Source organism: Somniosus microcephalus, chromosome 3, assembly GCF_052327205.1.
Source record: "Somniosus microcephalus isolate GS21.2 chromosome 3, FLI_Smic_1.0, whole genome shotgun sequence".
NCBI classification, from domain to species: domain Eukaryota; kingdom Metazoa; phylum Chordata; class Chondrichthyes; order Squaliformes; family Somniosidae; genus Somniosus; species Somniosus microcephalus.
Window position 1 is genome coordinate 364,972,169 of NC_140989.1, and position 24,604 is coordinate 364,996,772.

General features: G+C 43.9%; 1 protein-coding gene across 8 annotated transcripts in view; it reads right to left on the reverse strand.

Annotated features, from left to right (window-relative positions):
- Positions 1-407: 407 nt before the first annotated feature.
- ssx2ipa (synovial sarcoma, X breakpoint 2 interacting protein a) overlaps positions 408-24,604 on the reverse strand; it is a 76,489-nt gene continuing 52,292 nt past the window's right edge. For 6 of the 8 annotated variants that reach the window (XM_085983524.1, XM_085983521.1, XM_085983523.1 and 3 more), the window contains exons 4-14: positions 23,352-23,552; positions 20,967-21,077; positions 19,307-19,442; positions 14,348-14,423; positions 14,035-14,212; positions 11,846-11,996; positions 10,316-10,452; positions 5,321-5,494; positions 4,491-4,608; positions 2,474-2,648; positions 408-1,244 (exon numbers count right to left, since the gene is read on the reverse strand). In XM_085983524.1, the coding sequence (XP_085839650.1) occupies positions 1,025-1,244; positions 2,474-2,648; positions 4,491-4,608; positions 5,321-5,494; positions 10,316-10,452; positions 11,846-11,996; positions 14,035-14,212; positions 14,348-14,423; positions 19,307-19,442; positions 20,967-21,077; positions 23,352-23,552 (1,677 nt within the window). In that variant the 3' untranslated portion in view covers positions 408-1,024. The remainder of the gene's footprint in view (positions 1,245-2,473; positions 2,649-4,490; positions 4,609-5,320; positions 5,495-10,315; positions 10,453-11,845; positions 11,997-14,034; positions 14,213-14,347; positions 14,424-19,306; positions 19,443-20,966; positions 21,078-23,351; positions 23,553-24,604) is intronic. The other 2 variants (XM_085983527.1, XM_085983528.1) reach the window with 2 other exon arrangements.

Genomic DNA, 24,604 nt, shown 5'->3' on the forward strand with positions numbered 1-24,604 from the left:
TTGATGGAGCAAGTAGGTAGAAACTGTTTCCTCTGGCAAGTGGGTCAATAACCAGAGGTCACAGATTTAAAATAATTGGCAAAAGAACTAGAGGGGAAATGAGGCAACATTATTTCACACAAGAGGGATGTTATGATCTGGAATGCACTACCTGAAAGGGTGGTGGAATCAGATTCCATAGGAACTTACAAAAGGCAATTGGACATGTATTTAAAGAGAACTAATGTGCAGGGTTATGGAAAGGAAGCGGAGGTCTGGGACTAAATTGGACAGCTCTTTCAATGAGCCAGCACACGCACGATGGGCTGAATGGCCCCTTCTGTGCCGTAAGATTCTATGATTCTACTCTGGTTCTGAAGGTATTTAAGAGTCTCAAATCCTTGAATAAAAAGTTATTGCAGCAGACCTACGGTGAACACATTTTATTAAGATCCCATCTTTCAGGGACAAAAAAATTCATGTATTACATTTAAAGCAGCACCTAGATTTAAAAAAAATTAAAATTCTATCAGAACACTTCAAGGACTTGATTTAAGTTGAGCAGCTGCTGCCAGTAGTGATGTTTTGACACGTGCAAGACTTTTTCCGTATAGCCAGTTTTGTCAAAAGCTTTAAAAACTATCCCCCCCCACCCCCAGATGCTGTAGTGGCTTACATTACCTACATAAAGATTTAAAAAATCATAGAAACATTTAAAATTAAAAAAAAAAAAAAAAAGTTTGCACCTACTCCTTAAATAATCAATAGCGAAAGAGACAAAAACAATCATATTTAAAATGAGATTCTTCAGACCCATTTACACGTATGGTGCACCCACAGAAAACCCAAAATTACACAGGTTTCATAGTCACAACTCTCAACAGTGTCCACTCAACATACAAAGTGCTGCCTGAAGTGATCTTCAGTTTAAATGTCACCATGACATGTTTAAATGCAAGTGCATTATTTAAATCGAACACTCCATTCGGAGGACCCGGGACAGTTTGACAGAATCTGGAGTTGTAGTTTCTGCCTTCTGCACAAGTCATTTGAGATTAGGCTCATGTGCAGATTCTGGGGAATTTTCGGCCAAGTCTTCCTCCTCCTCCTCCTGCGAGTGGTTCCAAAGCGTCGAACACCCGTTAGAATATCTGTGATCAGGGCTTGGCATTGAGGTGCTCCTCCATTTCTCATGAGCTGTTCCATTACTGTTTCTTTTCACATCATAAGTGCCTGAATTGCCTCTTTTTGGTAGAGGTCTCGAGCTGCAATGAAAATAAAATGAATAAAATCATTACACAGCAATTTGGATTGCATTCACTAATATTTAGCCCAAAGATCTCCTATCTGGTTAAAGAAAACACAACTGACCCATATCAGATCACTGCATTTCTACATTGCAAGAGTGATTACACTTCAAATGCTTCATAAAACGCTTTGGGATGTCCTGAGGTGATGAAAGGCACTATATAAATGCAAGTTCTTTCTTTCTCACTCTACTGTGCATAGTTTCAGCAACACTCATCATCCCAAAAAGTTCATCAAATGTCAGTTCCCCCCCCCCCCCCCCCACCAAGATTGTTGCTACTGGGATACTTTAAGTAGACCCATACCATTTATGGAGATTAGCTATCTGGAGCTAATTGGTATATCACGCTTGTGTTCAGCCCTAAATCATTCTTTCATTCTTCAAAAATAGAGGTGGAACTCATAGTATCGAAAACATGATTCATCAACTAGAGGTGCTCGGTACCAACAAATGTGAACAATGCCCCCAAAACACTGACTGTCCACATCAAATGCGAGGGTTGCTATGTACAGTCCAATCCAACCAGGGAGGGACAGGATATTGTATTTAAACACTGACCTACAGAGTTCTTCTTTCCCTCCCCTTCCTGTCTCCCAAAAAACAGTACAGGAAACTTTGTGCTATCCGGCACCCACGGGACCGAGCTGCTGCCGTTGCCTCAAAACTGCCGTACTCTCCAGAGTTAATGTTGAGAGATACGGAGATTCTTATCTCCGTATTTGACAACAAACACTGTTGCTTAGCAACAGCTTCTAAACACTCGGGTGTGGCCCTAAAGCTTTGTAGCTGAAGCTGTTGCTATAGCTACAGACCTTGCACAGCTTGACTGTTCAAACAAAGCAAAAAAAACAAATAAAAAGAATAAAAAACGGCTGCTGATTTTTGCCGGTGGCTCCAGATTGCCGGATAGCTCACCTCTGGATAGCACAAAGTTTCCTGTAGTTACTTTTACACTTTCAACTCGCCCACCCAATAAGTCACAGATGTGGAGGTAGAGCTGCAAAAATTGCAATAGGATACTGGTCTGACTGAAGGATTGAAGCTTCAAGATTCTTGCTGTTGGTTTGCAATTTACTATAACTTGACTACTTTTCCTACTCCACGCCAGTCCTGAAACTTATGTTCCTACCATCGCCAGGTCTATTAAAAGACCAGACACAATGCATACACAGGTTTGTTACACACCTAGTTCCTGGAGCGAGGCGCCCTGTTCGTCCAGAGTCTGCGGACATGGCATAATTTATTGGAGGAAATTTGATATTTGTTGAAGGTTCGGGTGTAGCTACTGGAGCTGTATTTGGTCGGAGGTAAGCAGACATATTTGGCTGTGACTGTATCTTGTGCTTCTCCTGCACTGGACCTAGAAGATATTTATGGTATGTAAAAGGTTAAGCTAATCAAATAAATAGAAGTGTTTAAGTAGTTGATATACTCCTGAAAGTTAAAACCACCACAGTGGGAGCAGGAAATAAAGAAACATGCTATGTTCACACTTGATGAAGGGACAATATTTGAAGTTGCCGTACTCATTTGTAAACGTTTGACAAGTCATTGAATGTTCAATCATGAGCATCATAACCTCACCCAGTTATTGGTGAGGACCAATGGATGGGAATAAGGAGTAGGAAACCTGGCCAGAGCTGAAATCAGCTAATTCAGCATAGAGGGGGTCCAATCTGTGGTCTTTCTGCACCAGGTCTGACTGAATACTGGACCATATGATTTATTTAACTGATGAGCAATTGGGGAGCTCAAAACTTTTCCAGGTTTACTGATGTGACATTTTAATGCTTCCCCCATCCCTAGTACTAGAGAAATAATGAGAGCCACTGCTTATTTCATTTTTAATATGGATCTCACACAATCAGGGTGGCACGGTGGCATAGTGGTTAGCACTGTTGCCTCACAGCGCCAGGGACCCGGGTTCGAATCCGGCCTCGGGTGACTGTGTGGAGTTTGCACATTCTCCCCGTGTTAGCGTGGGTTTCCTCCGGGTGCTCCGGTTTCCTCCCACAGCCCAAAGATGTGCAGGTTAGGTTGATTGGCTATGATAAATTGACCCTTAGTGTTAGGGGGATTAAATACGTGGGGTTACGGGGATAGGGTGGGATATGTGTTGGTGCAGGGGTTACGGGGATCGGGTGGAATATGTGTCGGTGCAGGCTCGATGGGCCAAAATGGCCTTTATCTGCACTGTGGGGTTTCTGTGATTCTGTGATCAGGAAACCTCAATAAATCTTTATAACAAGTCCATTCAACACAAGCCATCATATTTTGCTTCTCATCTCAGAGGAAGTGGAACCAAATAACAAAGTGTCAAAATACTATGCAAGTCATGTTTGCCCAACCGAATAGCACAATAAATTCTAGATTCATTTAATGGGTTGCCATCAGACACTGTTCATCTTACAAGTTGATTTAATACATGACACGAGAACACGCTATTCTAGCCTGGACTGTGAATTGAAAGGGCACCTTAATAGCTCCCATGTGAATCTCATTCATCGGACTTGAAAATCCCAGCAAGTTGTCCTTCCATTCCACTCAGTTCCCAATGCCCGTTCTATGCAGTTGGTTTTGCTAAGAACCCATGCTCCCCAGGGGTGAAAGACTGAATAGGATTTCCTGCTGGATCACACTTTTTCCTTGGATATAATGGTGGTGGAAGAGGTGGGGCGGGGTGGGGGAGAGAAAGGGCAGGACGAGCACAAGAGAAAAAAAGTTACCTAAAAGTTAAGTTAATAAGTTGAGGCTGCACCGACCTATAAATTTTAATAGCCCATCATGGAAATTGCTCCTAGACTTTTTTTAATCTCGTAATACTAAAGCAGCAAATATTAGTGTCAAATGTTAGCTTCCAACAACAGGACCACCACAAGAATTCTTTCCCAAACTGCCTATTTAAAATGTTTCAAATTATGGTGCAAAAGTAATTGGACTGGAGTGCTTACTAAGTATTGGTATTTGTGAATTTTGGAGAATTGACTCAAGGTTGGTCAGGGAAACAGCCTGGCGTAGAAAGTTAGCCCCGGGCATCATACTATAGAAAAAAAACTAAGCCAACAAGAAAACATGAGTAATAAAAATGTATGAATCTAAACATTTTCTAGTTGAAGGGCATCAGCGGACAGAAACACAAGTGGGCAAGGTATCACATTCCATCAAGTGTTCAATTGTTTGTACATTTGGTTATAAAACTTACTAATAGACAAGGCACTTTGTGGCTTCATTATTTTTGGCCTTTTGCTCTCCACAAAAGGAGTCATGTTCAAGAACTGCTGCTTCAACCATGTCGCACGATCTTCCTCAAAAACCTTCCTCTGCAGTTAGAAATGCAAAAAAAGTCACATGTCCCTTCTGCATCCATCAATGCATTCCTCCCACAACTGTAACATCAGAATGTACAATAGCTTGACAAAATATATGTAAATTCTACATCTATGTACTAGCTTCATAAATGGGAAATACATTTTCTTGAGAATCAAGATACATAATCATCAAAAACAATATACTTCCAAAACTAGAAAAGAAAACCCTCATGCCAACTTTATATCATGGACTAGTTTCAAGTAGAAACATTCTATAATATCTGGGTGTGCCCGTGCTGTGGACTCCATCCCATTTAGAATAGTGAATTGCACAGCTCTGTAGAAACACACAGAGCTGCTTACAAGTTGCAATATATAATTTTCATACCCGCCATTGCCCGATGGCTAGAAATCACATCACTAGAAATCCATGCAATCCACACAAATCTTTCTGCATGTCACAAAACAACTAATCTCATACTGTATTGACTTTTGGTGCTTCAAGGTCAGAGGTTCTGTACAAAATGATTTTGGAACAAGATAAATGCTTACCATTTCATGGTAGCAAATCAGTACTCTCAATCAACTGTGAAAAGCATGACCATTTCACAGCAATTCCAAATTTAGTGTTAAGGGACAGAATCCTCCGTAGTTGGTCTATAAAATGACCGAGCTATCTATTCTATGTGGAGACTAACAAACATAAAATAACCAAAAGAGCTACCTCATGCCCCAGTCTAATAGCTGCTTCAGTAAAGTTCCTTCTCTCTCTTTCAAAGTTTATCTTCTGGTCATTAAATAGTCTCCACTCTTCTTTCAATCGTTCTTTCTCTTCTAGTAAGTAGCAATCTCGCAGTAGTACGGCTGTTTCATCATCACACTGGGCATTAAGCTGTTGCTTTGGAAAAGAAAAAGCAAGGCTAACCTTCACATTTGGAAAAAGACGACCAGTTAAAAGTAAGCATTTTTTCCTCTTTTTTAAAATTCAATACCCAACATCTTAAAATAAAGGGGGTCAAAATGGATCAGCTGCATTCGCAATTCCTCAGATAATGAGGCAGTCCATGTCCGCATGCAATAGATTGGTGACAATATCAATCTAGTAAAACAGAAGTCCAGCCACTCTCCATGCTGGTGTGTAACATAAATACTGGCCTAGACTGCTTGGGCCGAATGGCCTGTTTCTGTGCTGAACATTAGACGGACTCCATTAGAATTTATAGTTACAAGTGTTAAATTTACAGCAGCAAGAAAATAAAAGCACAGCTGCCGTTGCTGCCACTCTGTTCCATCGCAACCGTTTGGCCAACACTTACAAATTAGACTTCAAATAAAGTGCACCAGTAAACTTGTGTACCAAACTTTCCCCCTTCACTGACGCATGCAAGTACTACCAAAACCACTGTTGATCTGAACATAAGTGGGGTTGCCGCTCGTCAGCGCCCCAATTCCATTTAGCTTATCTCCGTATTGTCCGTTAGAAATTTCTGACCAGCCACCAGGTGTGGCTACGGAGACACCATTTCAGCCACTTCATTAATTTTAGTAGAAAAAAAACGGCTTACATACAATCACATAATGCAGGTAATTGTACTTCACGTGTATATTTACTTAAATATCTACCGCCATTCAGTAACCAAGGAAGTAAAGCACTCACAAATACTCAGTCTGTTTTTCATCTTACTATTTTACGAACAAATGTGTAAAAATGTTACGGTACACAAGCATGTGCTGTGCAAATCAGTATTGAGATCACATGCCCAAAAACGGTGTCTATTACTCACTTGTTATTTAGTCAGAAATGCAACTAGCCACAGCTGAATTCCCAATTAGCCCCAGCTGAATTCCCAATTAGCCCCATGTGGCTAGTGACTAACCTATTGGACAACACAGACTTATTGATTCTGGAGGACAGAGGCATAGCCTTAATTTCACCAGCACTTACAGATTGAGGCTTCATATGGTCAGCCACATTGAAACACTGTTCCCTCCCACTCATTTTACATGACTTCAAAATTGCATTTGGTTAGATCTTTAAAAGGTTCAGATTTCTAAATCACAAGCAATTTAAAAAAATGCCCATATGGTCTAGTTGCCTGTGCATGTGTTACATCACACAACTCAACCAGAAGGAAAGAACTTGTATTTACATACAGGAAACTTTCGATTAACCGGCACCTAAATAACCGGAACTGTCGGTTAACTGGCAAAATTCAGGAGTAGGTTCAGGTAACTTTTATTACTTGCTTTCCTCCATGTGTTGCTGTGCAAGGGTGTGGCTGCAGCTGTTGCTAAGCTACAGAGACGCTTGCAACTTGTGGCCATTGTTTTGAAGCTGTTGCTAACAGGGTTTGTTGCTTTATACGGAGCTCTCAGCTCCGTATCTTTTACTATAGCGTTCGGTTATCCGGAATTTTTGATGAACCGGCACCACGTCGGTCCTGTCCGTGCCGGATAAAAAAAAGTTTCCCGTAGCACTTTGAATGTCGTCAGGATGTCTGAATTACTTTTGTTTTTGAAGTGCATGAGATTTACCCCAGCAAGAGAGTCAACCTTGGGGTGGGCGAGTAGGGTGGGGAATGAATAAATAGAACTCCTTTAAGGCTGCAAATAAAGCCAGCAACTTCTCCAACACATCCTAAGTCTTCCCATACATTACAACAGTGACTACAATTCAAAAGTACTTAATCTTCTATATCTATATATATATATAAAGCTGTCTGTCTGCTATACACTCAAAAGTTATATAGAGCGTACCTACACATATGTTATAGCAAAAGAAAGCTTATCATTAGGGGAGTCTAATAGGCATATTTACTTTTGGGTCAGACAAAAATTGTTCTGACAGTATACAGAAAAGGTTCAAAAAATGGCAAAATTCCGCTCATTAGCGTTGAGTGACGTGATGGTTGACCAATCGGTGCATCACGGGGGGGGGGGGGGGGGGGTTCATTGTGTGTGGGGGCGGGCCTAATCCTTCTGAGCTGAGGTGAGTGGCCGCCATCTTTATTTCTAACTATTGATTTATTTTTCCCACTTCCTGTGTGTTTATTTTTCCCACTTTCCGTGTGTGGGGAGGGGAAATTGTTTTTAAAAAAAGTTAAATTAATTTGTAAATATTTTTTCTAAGCTGATTAATTTTCCTACCTTTCACCCTTTTTTTCCCCCTCTTGACTCGCTGCCTCCGCCGGGCGCCGCAACCTTGGAGGGTTACCCCACCTGCAGGCCTCGAAGCCTCGGCCTCTCCTCACCAGCCACGCCCGAGCTAGGCACCGCCCATCCCACTGGGCCCGCCCCGCAATCGCCGCCATCTTGGTAAAGGCTGGTGGCACGGGACTGAGCCGAGCGTAGCCATCGCCACCATCTTAGTAAAGGCTGGCAGGGCGGGAGCCAGCGCGCGCGTCAACGTCGGCCCGGAGTGCGACCTCAGCTAAGGTGAGTCCGGCCGGGCCTCACGCGCTAGGCCGCGCACCGGCCGGCCCCAATCCGCACACGGGGGGGCTTCGGCTCACCGCGTCCGGGCTCTGAGGAAAGGCAGAGAGAAAGGGGGAGGGGGGGACAGAGAGGAAATCAGGGAGAGACAGGGGTAGGGAGAGGAGAGGGGAGGGAGAGGAGGGGGGAAGGGAGAGGAGGGAGAGAGAGGAGGGGGGGAGGGAGAGAGAGGAGAGGGGGAGGGAGAGGGAGAGGAGAGGGGGAAGGAGGGTGAGGAGAGGGGGGAGGGAGAGGAGAGGGGGAAGGAGGGTGAGGAGAGGGGGAAGGAGGGTGAGGAGAGTAAAGCAGGGAGAGACAGGGGGAGGGAGAGACAGGGGGAGGGAGAGAGGGGGTGAGGGAGGGAAAGAGTGAGGGGGTGGGACAGGGAGGGAGAACTCGCCGCCTTCCTTCTTTCCTTCGCAGGGGTTGATCGGGCCAGGCCTGAGGCGCTCCTTCCCCCCCTCTCTCTCCAGGCTAATCCCGAACTAAATCCAGCAGTCGTTCTCTCTCTCTCTCTCTCTTCCCCCCTGTCTCGCTCTTCTCCCCCCAGCCTCTCTCTTCCAACCTCTCTCTTCCAACAACAACATGCCCTCAAAAAACCCTCGGCACCGCCGGGCACTCCAGCTAGTATATATAAAAGAGTTGGTTTGTCTGTCCGCTATACACTCAAAAGTTAGAGAGCGTACCTACACGCATGTTATATCAAAAGAAAGCTTATCATTAGGTGAGTCTCACAGGCGTATTTACTTTTTGGTCAGACAAAAATTGTTCGGACACTATACAAAAAACGGAAAAAAATCCGCTCATTAGCGGTTGACCAATCCTACCGCTCATTAGCATTGAGTGACGTGAACATTGACCAATCCTATTGCTCATTAGCGTTGAGTGACGTGATGGTTGACCAATCCTACGGGGTGGGCGGGGCCTAATCATTCAAACTGCCGTTAGTGCGGGAGCTCAGCGGCGGCCATTAAACACATGCCGGGCCTCAAGCTAAAAAAATGGTAATGGGGATTAAATGATATGAAATATAGATTTCCAGCAAAAAAAAAAAGTTGGCTTTAAAAGAAAAAAAAAATCCATTTGCAAAGGGGACTCGGGCTTTCCCCCCCTCGGCGGTGGATGAGCTGCCTGCAGGCCTCAAGCCTCGAAGCCGCTCCTCGCCAGCCACGCCCGAGCTAGGCACCGCCCGTCCCGCTGGGCCCGATTCCAAACCAGCGGCCCGCGATCGCCGCCATCTTGGTAAAGGCTGGCGGGGCGGAGCCAAGCGTAGCCATCACCGCCATCTTGGTAAAGGCTGGCGGGGCGGGAGACAGCGAGCGCGTGAACGTCAGCGGCGGCCCGGAGCGGGACCTGAGCTAAGGTGAGTCGGGCCGGGCCTCACGCGCTAGGGCCGGCCCTGATCCGCACACGGGGGCTTCGGGTCACCGCGTCTGGGCTCTGAGGAAAGGGAGAGAGAGGAAATCAGGGAGAGACAGGGGGAAAGGAGAGGGGGAGAGGAGAGGGAGGGGGAGGAGAGGGAGGGGGAGGAGAGGGAGGGGGAGGAGAGGGAGGGGGAGGAGAGGGAGGGGGAGGAGAGGGAGGGGGAGGAGAGGGAGGGGGAGGAGAGAGAGGGAAGGAGAGGGAGGGAGGGAGAGAGAGAGAGAGAGAGTGAGTGAGTAAAGCAGGGAGAGAGGGTGAGGGAGGGAAAGAGTTAGGGGGTGGGAGAGGGAGGGTGAGCTCGCCTTCTTTCCTTCGCAGGGGTCCATCGGGCCAGGCCTGAGGCGCTCCTTCCCCCCACTCTCTCACTCCAGGCTAATCCCGAACTAAATCCAGCAGTCTCTCTCTCTCTCTCTCTTCCCCCGTCTCTCTCTTCTCCCCCCAGTCTCTCTCTCTTCCCCCCCAGTCTCTCTCTCTCTCTCTCTCTTCCCCCAGTCTCTCTCTCTTTCCCTCTCTCTCTCTCCTTCCCACACAGACAGACAAACTCATATATAAAAAAAAAATTCTACTTTTTTCATAACATGCCCTCAAAAAACCCTCGGCACCACCGGGCACTCCAGCTAGTTGGCTATAAAGCGCTTTAAGACATCCTGAAGTCGTGAAAGGCGCTATATAAATGCAAGTCTTTCTTTCTTTCATACTCTGTACTGCACTAATTGCCCATCGCGGCTCAAATCAGCAGCTCGCTTTATAGCTACAAAGTGCGATGTTGCTTTCACAGAACAGACTTGACACATCCGAGACATTTATTTTAAAATCTAAACTGTACCTGCAACAACTGTTGCTGGGCTTTGACAACATCCCTGCACTGCTGAATTTCTACTTTCAGTTTCTCGATCTCTTGCTCATGATCTTCTCTGCTGATTATTTCATCATCTTCCAGAAAACCAGACTTCACCAAGGATGCTGCAATAAGTGAAATTTAGCCCATCAACACAGCAAGAATCTGAGGTGCTTAAAATAAACCACCATATACCTGCAAGTATTTTTAAAATAATTACAGTAAAGCTTTACATTTTCCACCTACATTAAAAAAAAAAAATGCTTCAAAATTTTAGAAAGACTCGTCCTTTCCATTTAACATTTCAACAAGACTTCCAACATATATTATGCCAGTCACAGTAAACTGTAAGCAGAATGTATAATGGCTTCAAAAAATACAAGGCTTCACCTACATTTTCTGAAATATAAAGAAAATTCTTACAGGTTACTTACGATAATCAAAATCAAATCAACTTTTATTGTCATGGTTAGTGCACAAGTGCAGTACAACGAAATGTAGGCTTGCGTCTCCCGAGAGTGTACATTTAGATTAAGACATTTAAACATTCAACATACTTTTGGCTTGTAATACATTAACATAAACATAACCATTATAAAGTGCATTGGCAGATGTGCAGGCTTTAGAGTTTATTTGTGGAGTTCAGTAGGATGACAGCCCTGGGAAAGAAGCTGTTCCTAAATCTGGTTGTTCGGGTGCGAATGCATCTGTAGCGTCTCCCAGATGGCAGGAGGGCGAACAGACTGTGGCTGGGGTGGGTAGGGTCTTTGATGATGGACCGTGAAGCAGCACATAGCAATTCAAAAGGCGGCCCAGCACAAAATGTAGACAGCCCAGCCTTCTAGTCCGTCTCATCAGAAAAACACCAAGTGAGGAGCTTTTTATAGGGGAGGGAGACACCTACCTTAAAAACTTGCATTCGGGTCTGATTGTAAGGGATTTTTGAATGCCAATTACATGGGGATAAATCTCCTCTGGAAAATAGGAGGCATAAATAATTTTATATAGCGTCACCTTTCACTATCCAAGGATTTCTCTTGGTAATAGTAGAGTTATGGTCTTCTGAACAGACACACTTTGGAGACAATTAGTAAACACCTTTGCCTGTATTTGTTTTTTAATATTTCCCAGTTTAAGTCATTAAGATTTAATCCGCAATCCTCAAACTACTAAAGAAATGAAAACCCCAATATAACGCAATGCAATTTCTTATTTTCTACTCTCTACTATTGTAAAGCCAGGGATGTCCAAACAGTGGCCCATGGGCCACACATGAACCACGAACTCTGGCATTCCAGCACACAAAGTTCAGGCAACTCAGTTCCATTTGGACTTTTATTTCTTGCTCTTTGGTTTGTTGCATTTGAATTTTGTGGGCCTGTTGGTTTAGAACCAGCTGTTATTAGCGCTTTCTTTATGGCCAATGAAATTCCATGGCATTCACCCAAGTGATCCTCAAAAGACAAAGATTGGACACCGCTGCCCTAAACTATTCAATTATACACAAGCCAATCACACCTTGAGAGTCTAGTTTCTCAACGTGGTTTTTCAGTATTCTCCACTGTTGCCGAATGCTGTTGGTGAGCTGCTCTCGGACTGCATCACATGAAAGCTCCAAGCTATTTTCTTTGTTGTATTCACGAGAATCCTCTTCATTGTCCGACCCAGCCTGTGAAATCAAAAACTGATGAAAACTTGTTCCTGGGTGATGGGAAAAAAGTGCTCAGGAGAACGCCGAGCCTGCTTCATTTAAAAAAAAAACTCATCCCTCAACAATTCCACTTTCCAACAAAAACGGAAACCATATTCTGTCACCTTGCGTAAGACCTTTACAAAAGAAAATGAGACACCGGGGTTATTTAGAGATGTTTTATTGGACTCTTACCACTACTTGTGACAAGACTTTCCAATGTCCTCTTGCAGTCAAATAATTCTTGTGAGATTGAATAAACTTAATGATTTGAGGAATTGTGGCGTGCGCCAATGACCGGCCTAGTTAGCCTTGAAGACCACAATCTGTCCGATTCAATAGCTGGGGAGTCAGTATTGGGTGACCTGGGCTACATGTCAGAATGGTGTCTGCTCTTATGACGAAGGGGTCTGCTTTCCCAGCATGGGAAAAGGATGCAGCATCTGGGGAGCGAGGAGCTCAGAGTACGAAGGTTTCTGAAGCTAGTTTTGTATTATCTGCAACACTTCGGCCCTAATTTCCAGTGGAAAATCTGGGAATCAGTGGAGAAAAGTAGAAACTCCAAACTCAGAATCTGTTGCATCTTCTTCCTGGAGTCAGACACATTCACCTGTGGACACCTCTACTGCTAGAACATCTTCGAGGTTACTCCTTCCTGTTCACTAGAGGTTGGATCATACTTCTGCTGATTGTGGCACAAACCCTCGCCATAACCGAGACCGTCTGTCCCCGCACTGATACTATCTCGAGCGCATCTCGAGCCTCATCCTAGAACATTCCTATTGTCGTGACAGCTATGAAACTGAATTGCTGTACGGTTTTAAAATGGCAAAAAGCAGAACTAGCGGTGTGCTAGGAATTTAAATATTCTTAATTTTAGATAAGAGTAGTACCAAGAGTTAAGCCCAAAATCATTAAAATAATTTGAAAATCACTTCGCTGTGTAGGTTGATAGAAATCTACTGTGGGCAGTTTTGGTCGCCTTATCTGAGGAAGCGAAGATTCACCAGACTGACACCTGGGATGGCAGGAATGACGTATGAGGAGAGATTGGGTCGATTGGGCTTATACTCGCTGGAGTTTAGAAAAATGAGAGGGGATCTCATTGAAACTTATAAAATTCTGACAGGACTGGACAGACTAGATGCAGGAAGAATGTTCACGATGGTCGGGGAGTCCAGAACCAGGGGTCACAGGCTAAGGATAAGGGGTAAGCCATTTAGGACAGAGATGAGGAGGAATTTCTTCACCCAGAGAGTGGTGAACCTGTGGAATTCTCTACCACAGAAGGCAGTAGAGGCCAATTCATTAAATATATTCAAGAAGGAGTTGGATATATTTCTTAAGGCTAAAGGGATATGGGGAGAAGGCAGGGACAGGGTACTGAATTTGGATGATCAGCCATGATCGCATTGAATGGCGGAGCAGGCTCGAGGGGCCGAATGGCCTACTCCTGCTCCTATCTTCTATGTTTCTGTTTCCTGAACCACGGAAGGGAGAGTGAAGATAAGGGATGAAACAAAAAAAAATTATGCATTATGATGCCGCTTATGTTTTGCAACAAGAGGACTTGTGCATTATCCAGTCAAGTTCGAAGGTGTATAAACATCAGATCCTCATCGAGAAAGAAATGTCAGCGCTTGTATTTAGCTCAGTTATTCACAGAAGTGGAGGCAGAGGCACTCAACACACGTGTGTATTCGTTGCTATGGTACACTGAAAAGATGAATTGTGGCAAACATGAGACGCCAGATCAGAGAGGCAATACTACTTGAAACAGTATAAAGTACAATTATCTGAACAAATGTATGCAATTCAGTATCTTGTATTTTATGATAAAGATCCATCAACAATTACATTTTACACATGGGGATGGGGTTAAATTTATAAGAAAGCAGCAAACTATCCAGATGTTATGATTCTTGGTGCCACAGCATTCTGTAAAGATGGAATAAAATGTTATGGTTTCATAATAAAAACTTGAACACATTAACAGAAACAGTATTGTGAAACTCACTATACCACTGCTATCTTCCAAATGTTCTTTTGGCCTCTGCTTTCTACCACCAAGTATAGACATCATATCTTTCTTCATCTGCTGTAGAACTTGTTTCAGTTCAATATTTTCCACCATCAGTTCTTTATGATGCCTTTCATAGTTGTTTATAAGGGCTTTGTACATTTCCCCTTCGTTCCTGCAGTTTGGGAGAAAAACAGAAAAAAAATGATGCTGCAACATCATCGCACTGAGAAATCATGGATATATATTTTCTGGCTGCCTGTAATGTGACACAAGGGACGTGCAGGATCTTTATATAATTAGACTGTACCTGGCTTCTGTTTTGCCAGTCCTCCACGCACTCCGCCGCCCATCAGACCGACCCACATAATTAAGAATGTCAATACCTTTCGTAAAAAAACAGAAGGAAAGTGGTTCAAATGCATCGAGAGAATAATTTGCAAAGAGCACCATTTTTTCCCCCTGCTACTTTAACAGAATATATGAGTGATGTGCAGATCTAGTGGATTAAACCACTGAAATATCGGCTTGCTCCTTTCAATAACTCGCCTCTTGGAGGGCTGGTACTCTTGGACCATGGCTTGCTGCATTTTGGGTCAATATCTCTCTGTCTGGTAATAAGAGAGAGATGCAGATCGGGAGAGGAGTATATTGGGCGGCTGATCTCAGATCACCTGTTTCACACTATGGCTTTAAATTAAAATAACCCCATTAATCCCACAGAACTAGGGGGAAAATTCAGTTGTTTGCACCTCCCGCTAACAGGGCGCAAAGCAACTAGCGCCCGGGCGCGGCGATGTTTGCGCCGCTCACGAAATTAACTAGACATTTTGCGGCGGCGCTAAACACTACTGCCACGATCTCCTGCGCCGGCAGATTGTGACGTCAGTCGAGTGCGCAAAGCTCGGTTAGCGCCCCGGGCCGGATATTGAGTGGCGCCCCCTGCCTTACCGCCTGCTGCTAGCAACGACAGGTTGAGGGGAGTCATAGAGTCAGAGTTTTACAGCACAGAAAGAGGCCCTTCGGCCCATCGTGTCTGCGACGCCCATCCATCCCTGTCCAGTCTAGTCCCATTTTCCAGCATTTGGTCCATAGCCTTGTATGCAATGGCATTTCAAGTGCTCATCCAAATGCTTCTTGAATGTTGTGAGGGTTCCTGCCTCTACCACCCTTTCAGGCATTGAATTCCACATTCCAACCACCCTCTGGGTGAAGAAGTTCCTCCTCAAATCCCCTCTAAATCTCCTGCCCCTTACCCTGAATCTATGCCCCCTTGTTATTGACCCCCCCACTAAGGGGAAAAGTTCTTCTTTATCTACCCTATCTATGCCCCTCATCATTTTGTACACCTCAATCAGGTCCCCCCTCAGCCTTCTCTGCTCCAAGGAAAACAACCCCAGCCTGTCCAGCCTCTCTTCATAGCTGAGGCGCTCCATCCCAGGTAACATCCTGGTGAATCTTCTCTGCACCCTCTCCAAAGCAATCACATCCTTCCTATAGTGAGGCGACCAGAACTGCACACAGTACTCCAGCTGTGGCCTCACCAGCGTTTTGTACAGCTCCATCATAACCTCCCTGCTCTTATATTCTATGCCTCGGCTAATGAAGGCAAGTATCCCATATGCCTTTTTAACCACCTTATCTACCTGCTCCGCTGCCTTCAGGGATCTATGTACATGTACACCAAGGTCCCTCTGACCCTCTGTACTTCCTAGGGTCCTACCACTCATTGTGTATTCCCTTGCCTTATTTGTCTGTCCAAAATGCATCACCTCGCACTTTTCAGGGTTAAATTCCATTTGCCACTTTTCCGCCCATTTGACCAACCCGTTTATATCGTCCTGTAGCCTGAGGCTTTCCTCCTCGCAATTTACCACCCCACCAATTTTCGTGTCATCTGCGAACTTACTGATCATACCTTTTACATTCTCATCCAAATCATTTATGTAGATCACAAACAACAAGGGACCCAGCACCGATCCCTGAGGTACCCCACTGGACACAGGCTTCCAGTCACAAAAGCAACCTTCGACCATCACCCTCTGCCTCCTGCCACTCAGCCAGTTTAGGATCCAACGCGCCAAGGCACCCTGGATCCCATGGGCTCTTACCTTCTTGACCAGTCTCCTATGCGGGACTTTGTCAAAAGCTTTACTGAAGTCCATGTAAACCACATCCACAGCATTTCCCTCATCCACCCCCGTAGTCACCCCCTCGAAAAATTCAATCAGATTTGTCAGACATGATTTACCCTTGACAAAGCCATGCTGACTATCCCCGATTAATCCTTGCCTCTCCAAGTGGAGATTAATTTTGTCCCTCAGAATTTTTTCCAATAATTTCCCCACCAGATGTTAGACTCACTGGCCTGTAATTCCCTGGTTTATCCCTGCTACCCTTCTTGAATAATGGTACTACATTAGCTGTTCTCCAGTCCTCTGGTACATCCCCTGTGGCCAGAGAGGTTCTGAAAATGTGTGTCAGAGCCCCTGCAATCTCCTCCTTTGCCTCCCACAGCAGCCTGGGATACATCTCGTCCAGGCCTGGGGATTTATCCACTTTTTGGCCTGCTAAAACCGCTAGCACCTCCTCCCTCTCGATGCTAATATGTTCAAGTATGTCACAGTCCCCTTGCCCGATTTCTATGTCTGCATCGTCTTTCTCCATAGTGAACACAGATGCAAAAAATTCATTTAAAACCCCGCCTACATCCTCTGGCTCTGCACACAGATTGCCACTTTGGTCCCTAATGGGCCCTACCCTTTCCCTGGTTATCCTCTTGCCCTTAATATACTTATAAAACATCTTAGGATTTTCCTTTATTTTGCTCGCCAGTGTTATTTCATGGCCCCTCCTCGCCCTCCTAATTTCTTTTTTAAGTATGCCCCTGCACTTTTTATACTCCTCTAGGGCTTCTTCCGTCTTCAGTCTTTTGTAACTGCCAAAAGCCCCCCTTTTATTTCTAATGCATTTTTGTATATCCCTTGTCATCCAAGGTTCCCTTTGCTTGTTGGTCCCACCCTTGACCTTTACAGGAACATGTTGGCGTTGTACTCTCTCTATTTCCCTTCTGAAAGTCTCCCACTGTTTTGATGTGGATTTTCCTATAAGCAGCTGCTCCCAGTCCACTTTGGCCAGATCCTGCCTTATCATATTAAAATCAGCCTTCCCCCAATTTAGAACCCTTATTTCCGGGCCGTCTTTGTCTTTTTCCATGACCACCTTAAATCTCACCGAATTATGGTCACTGTCGCCAAAATGCTCTCCAACTGACACTTCCACCACTTGCCCGGCTACATTCCCCAGAATTAGGTCCAGTACCGCCCCCTCTCTTGTAGGACTTTCTACATGTTGGCTCAAAAAGCTCTCCTGGATGCACTTTAAGAATTCTGCACCCTCTAAGCCTTTCACACTCTGACTATCCCAATTTATATTGGGGAAGTTGAAATCCCCCACTATTATTACCCTATTATTTTCGCACTTTTCTGAGATTTGCCTACATATCTGTTCCTCTATCTCCCCCTGACTGTTTGGGGGCCTATAGTACACTCCCAGCAAAGTGCTTGCCCCCTTTTTGTTTTTAAGTTCTACCCATATGGCCTCATTAGAGGAACCCGCTAATATATCATCCCTCCTTACAGCAGTAATTGACTCCTTAATTAATATTGCAACACCCCCTCCCCTTTTACACCCCCCTCTGTCTCGCCTGAAGATTCTATACCCCGGAATATTGAGCTGCCAGTCCTGACCCTCCCTCAACCATGTCTCCGTGATAGCAACAATATCGTACTCCCATGTGTTCAACAACAACTTCAGTTCATCCACCTTATTTGCAAGACTCCTTGCATTAAAATAAATGCCTTCCAGCCCTGCCATATTCTCTTTTGCCTTCACATATTTGCTCTGCCTTCCCAGCTGACTTGTTTTTCCCTCTATATTTGGCTGTAAATCACCCCCTACTATAGCTCCACTCTGTACCCCAACCCCCTGCCAAGTTAGTTTAAACCCTCCCCAGCAGTGCTAGCAAACCTCCCCGCAAGGATATTGGTGCCCCTCTGGTTCAGGTGTAAACCGTCCGACTTGTACAAGTCCCACCTTTCCCAGAAGCAGACCCAGTGATCCAGGAAACTAAAGCCCTCCCCCCTGCACCATCCCTTTAGCCACGCATTCATCTGTTCTATCTTCCTATTCCTATACCCACTAGAGTGTTATGCTGTCAGAAAGGGACTAGGGGAGCGCTATTTAAAGGCGACCGCTTCCTGTCGGTGACATCTTTGCACCACGCATTCTGAGAGAGAGAGACTTCTGGAGAGATTCAACGTTGTGTGAAGGAGTTTTGAATACTGAGCAGCACTTTGCAGGTTCATTTTGATTTGCCCTTCCTTGCTTCGCCAGCGCTCTGAGCTAGCGCCTCGCTCCTCGGCCTTTGCGCCTTAAGACAGGTGTGAAGCGCCTGATTTAGCGCTCCAATCACCTCCAGGGGCGATAAAAGCCAAGTTTGCTGTTGGAGGCAATAACTGGCGCCAGGCGCTAAACATTGTGCACGGCCGATAATGGCGCCCCAAACGGGGCGATACTGAATTTTTCCCCTTGGATGTTTTAAACTCTAAATTCCTTCTGCATGCATTACCTTAAAATGCCAGTAGCTGGCAGTAAGTGCCAACATGATAAAAGTATTCTAATCCAAGTTATCACACTATTGATAGGAGAGCAGGGACAAGAATGTACTGATCGACGGAAAGAATCAATCTAAGTAGAAGATTGAAGACTTCAATTATACTTTTATTTAAATGTTGGTCTATTGAAACAGGCACAAATTTCACATTCTTCACATACTCATCCCTTCAATTGTCGTTTTCTCCTGGTGATCCCTATGCCACAAATCACTCCTCACCTAAAGAGGCAGAGAACTTGAGATCACCTGTCTAACAACACTAGGGGGTACAAACATCGCTCTCTCCCCTCTCTAATCCAGGTTAGAGTATTATAATCAGGACACTCGATTCTAGCACTATCATATACTAGTTGAAGAGAATATTTTGTGGTTATTATATAGTGACACTTCTTAAAAATAAAGTAACTTGCCATCTCGCAAGTCAAAGATGTCCCAGGACTACTGCACACTCAAATCCATGGAGTTGATTCATTTGGTGAAAAACTAAAGCGTTGGGCCCAATTGCCCCCAACTGAAACTACCATTTTATTCAAGTTAAAAAAAATAAAAATGCCCCCCTCCCCTTATTGACTGCGTGATCCCAGGAATACTTACACAGCTTTTTATCTTTCTTATCTATTACGAGCTGGTGTAAGCGTTCTTTCAGTTTATTGTATTCTCGCTCCTTTCTCTTCAGGTCATGGTTGTACTGAGTAGCGCGGCTTGCTATTATATTTTGCAATTTTTGTATCTAGAGAGAAACAAAATCAGAGCAATTTAAAACAGTAATCAGAAACAAAAAAAGAATCGTTCGACAGGGTCCCATAAAATATGTTGTGATAAATAATCAGTACAGCATAACATCCAGTTTCTGTACAACCACTGAGCTTTAACCTTTGGCGAGCCAAACAAAATCCACAAAGTACTTGAGAGGCTAAAACATGACATGTAACGCAAGGGAATTTTAGTATGGAATGTGATATTTTACCCCACTCGTTCCTCAATCAGATTAAAAAACACAGGGTCCAACCCAAACTCTAACCAGGGCAACACATTTTTCAAATTGCAATTTTGTTCCATAGAGTCTTTGAAGTCAGGGCACTTGATAAGTTTCACACAAATAACTTACATAAATTTTAAGGACACTACTACAAAATGCATTCCATATTCTCCATGGAAATCCAGCACTCCAGTGAAAACTTTCTAAGGTGGAGTTGCAAGTCAGCTGGCCGAGTCTTAAAAGAATTGTACTGTGCATGGTGTGGGAAGGGCCTCAAAAGAAAGAGAATCAAGACCCTGATATCAGTTCAAAATTTGCAAGTGCCCCGGTTGAGTTTTAGGTTTACAGAATTAATATTGAAATACGTAATATTCATTTTATAGGGTAAAGTTAGTCATCAAGACAAGAAATGCCGTCAGTAAGTGGGATTTTATCACCTCCTTATTTACAAGTGCGCGTGCAGGAGAGAGAAAGAGTTAGCGTGAGAAAGAGAGCGAGTGGAACACAAAGGCAGAGCAAAAAACCTCGGAGAAAGAGGAAACCAAAAGAGAGGAAGAAATTGTATTTTGCGAGCATTTCATTATATCCTCAAGTGTTTCAAAACCAATGGATTATTTATTTATTTAATTAATTTTAAATAGTGCCGTCATTGTTGTATAGGCAAAAACACAGCAAGTTTGTGCACAGTAAGATCCTACAAACAGCAAATGATAAAATGACCAGATAATCTGTTTGATAGACAATGTTGGCCAGGAGACTGGGAGAATTCCTTGTTCTTCTTCAAACAGCGACATGGGATCTTTGACATCCACCTCAGCAGGCAGATAGGGCCTCAATTTATCTCCTCACCTGAAAGACGGCACCTCAGTACTGCAATGCACAAGTGTCTGTTAAATCAAGGAAATCTAAACTATTAAAACAGGCAAGAAATAAAAAAGGTACCATCTCAAAATGGACTTTTACCACTCAAGTCAATTTCACAGCAATGTTCACATCTAGTGCGGTATTCCATTTTAACCATTCACTAAAATAAAATGTAAAATTCTTCGTTAGAAATATTTGTGAATTTAAAAAAAGTGATCCAGCGGAGTTGTTATGGATTGATTTTCCCTACTTGTATTGAGGAATTCTTTTGGCTTGCTTTAAGATTGATACAAGATTAGTTAAGAATTCTTAACAGAACTTGACAAAAGTAAAAACATAATGCAAAAACAAAATGATTAGGGATTGAAGGTACTTAGTTTTACTTGGAAACAGACAGTCCAGAGTCATTACCTCCTCCTTTTCGTTCTTCAGTAAACTGTGCAAAGTTCTGTTCTTCAACTGCAGCTGTCGGTCCTTTTCTTGAAGGGATACAACTTGCCTACGAGATAACTCTAGTTGATCCTAAAAAGAGTCGATCATGTTACTCAAAGCCAATCATCTCCATCGTTAAAAAAGGAAGTCATACTGATGGCATAGCGTGTTGATGCTCCAACCATGTGTGCACCACGGTTTTTGCACCTGAAAATTCCCACGCAATACTTGCGCAGATAACCTGCTCAAGTGGAGGTTATCCTATAGGAGGAAGAAAGGGGAAAGGTGAAAATCATCAGAGAAGGCCACCCTTGCTTACATCTTGCTTGGAAGCCAGATGAAGAATAGCACTGGCCCAAGACCATGCAAGGGAATCGAATAATGATACCGCACAGAAGGAGGCTATTTGGCCATCGTGCCTGTGCTGGCACTTTGAAAGAGCTCTCCAATTAGTCCCACTCCCCTGCTCTTTCCCCATAGCCCTGCAAATATTTCCCCTTCAAGTATTTATCCAATTCTCTTTTGAAAGTTATTATTAAATCTGCGTCCACCATGCTTTCAGGCAGTGCATGCCAGATCATAACTCGCTGCGCTAAAAATTCCTCCTCATCTGGCTCTTTTGCCAATTACCTTAAATCTGCGTCCTCTGGTTACCGATCCTCCGGCCACGAGCATCCTTGACAGATCGGAAATGCCGGTTTTCAGCGCATGCGCTTGGCATGCCTGAAACTGGCATTTCCCATGTCCCTACAGGTGTGCACACAGCTCGTACACACCCATAGGGATCGGAATATACGGCCCATTATTGTACCCCATGACCAATATTCCTTCTAAGCTGCACAGCTACACAGTAATAGGAAAGGTCCTGCGCAGGCCGCTCACCAGCTTTTCCATTGTAAGTACCGCACATGCGTAGAAATTTAAAGGGACCTGGCAATAAAAGAAACAGGCCGCACAGAACAAAGCGCAGCTTACAGGGAACATTGCACATGACCATTCTTGAACAGCTTAGAGGATAGCACTGCCATATGACCCATCTGCAGCTCTTTGCAACTCTAGGGCCTGAAGGACTTAAGTTTACAAGTTTGAATGCGATGCATTGATTATGTTAGTGGTTGTTATTCACCACTATATTGAATGCCACTCTCAGAAATGCTGCAACAGAGTTATAAATACTAGTCGGCACCTGAAATTCTCTACAATGCGAGTTCCTGATTTTAGTCATGTGACTAACTACAGGTCAAGCACTTCCTTGGAGAAGAGGGTAAATGAAAAAGAAACACAAGTTCCATTTTAATAGATTCCTTTCACTTGTTCTGCAGAAGCTTGAATAGCTGGGCCTCTAAAGGTCATTCTTTTGCCTTTTTTGGGGAAAATGAATACCAGAAATCCAACTTGGTCAATGTCCCACAGACAGGCAAGCCCAGGGGTAAGTCTCCCGAGGATCCCTCATTAATAGTACAGTATAGGAGATCTAAACACGAGAACTAATCTGAACAAATCCAATGTCCAGATGGAATACTAGGACAGTTGAATGTTGATGCATAGAATTCATGTTGGAGAAGCCAAATTTAAATTTAAACAGCTGTAGCAATACCCCTCAGAATTAATAACCACCTTCAATATTCCCTGCAGTGTGTGTATGGCCTCTTGCGCATTCCCGATTTCCACCGCTCCACCATTGGCGGGCGTGCCTTCACCTGCCAAGGCTCTAAGCTCTGGAATTCATACCCTAAACTCTCCGGCTCGCTACCTCTCTCTCCCCTGCTTACACCCTACCGCTTTGACCAAGCTTTTTTACTTTTCAGAATATCTTTTTGTGGCTCGGTGTCGAATGTTGTATGATAATCGCTCCTGTGAAGCACCTTGGCACTCTTACTACATTAAAGGCGGTATATCAATGCAAGTTGTTGTTACACAACGGACGTAATGTAAAATCCAAAAGAACCTCAACGAGCAAAAACATCTCAAGTTGCTTCACAAGGCGAAATGGAAAATGGCAGGAGTTAGGGCAGGTGATCAAAAGTATGTTTAATAGGGTTTAAAAAAAAAAGTTGGAGAGAGATGGGCTCAGGAAGTGACTTCCAGTTTGACGAATCATGGACTGAGGGCTCTGCCACTGATGGGTGGGGAGTTTCGGCCAGCATAGGAAAGAGTAGTGTCCAAGTACTCAAGTTTTAAAAGAAAACACACTTAGTGGGACGTACATATGGGAGGATACTCTTAAGTTTATCGAATAAAGATAATACTCAAAGCAAGCGTTTCAGTTTTCCATCTCATTTTTTCTTCTGCCACCTGTAATAAAATGACGGTAGCAGCACCCAAACAAAGATGAAGGTGGGTTGCTTGTGTTCTGCTCTTCACCTTTAGTTTAACTTGGCTGTGGTACAAATGGTCCATATCACTACTGGACTTCAGATGTTGAGTTTCCAGATCTTCTAGTGCACGCAGGCCTTTGCGATGAAGCTGAAGCAGATCGTACACGCAATTCAGAATGGCCTCCACATTCAGTACACTCTGTGCCTCCTCAGTATAAAAAGATGGAAAACCCAATGTAGTGAGCTCCTAAAACAATGAAGATATTTTTAAAAAGTTACAGTACAGTAAATTTAGGAAAAGGTACATTTTAAGACTACGTATGTCTATGATAGAAAAGAAACATTGTAAATCAAGCTAAACAGGAAATGCACAGATCAGTCAGTCAATCAACCATATTCCAGACAAGTCAACATAATGCACCAATCTATACAAAATTCTCAACTCCAGCAACTTCTAAAATAGAAGCACATAATAGGACAACCTGTGGTAAGTTTGAGAAAAGACTCAACCACTCTACTTTTCCCTCCTCTTAAAAAAAAGACAAAACTAGATTCAACTTTGCTTTTCATATTTCAGCAGCCCCTCCCCCATAAGTTCTCAAATGTCTATGAAATGCTTCTGCAACATACACTCTTATTCAAAGTGAAAATCACTAGATATACTCTCTCTTTAAATAAGATCGAGAGATTTTTGGACTCCAGGGGAATCAAGGGATATGGAGAGCGGGCGGGAAAGTGGAGTTGAGGTCGATGATCAGCCATGGTCTTATTGAATGGCGGAGCAGGCTCGAGGGGCCGAATGGCCGACTCCTGCTCCTATTTCTTATGTTAAGATACAAAATGGGAGTTAGCCCAATACCACTTCTATGCTGAGAGAGAGAGAGAGAGAGAGAGAGAGAGCTAATGCACCAAAAAAGTTTACGTCTCCTCTGCTGCTCACCTTTTGTCCCCAACAGCAACATTTCCCCAGAAGGGCTGTTGCTTTGATTTTGATTTCTACAATTTACAAATAATGGGGATGTTTGCACCTGTGGGATCTGGCTCTCAGGAGCTGTAGCTCTGTTGATGTTGAGATAGCCCTGGCTCTTACTGTTGCAATAATGCTGCAGTCTTTAATTGGAGAGACCTGCACTATAATGTTCCCATCCAAGTAATCAGATTATGAAAAAAACCTCATCCACGACCCCAACAAGATGCAACTCACAACAGAAGTGTTTCTTGAAAACAGAACATCTCCCCAAAGAGTCCAAGTGTTCTGATACTATGGAAGTACGAACATGTACTTTGGATGGGAGATTT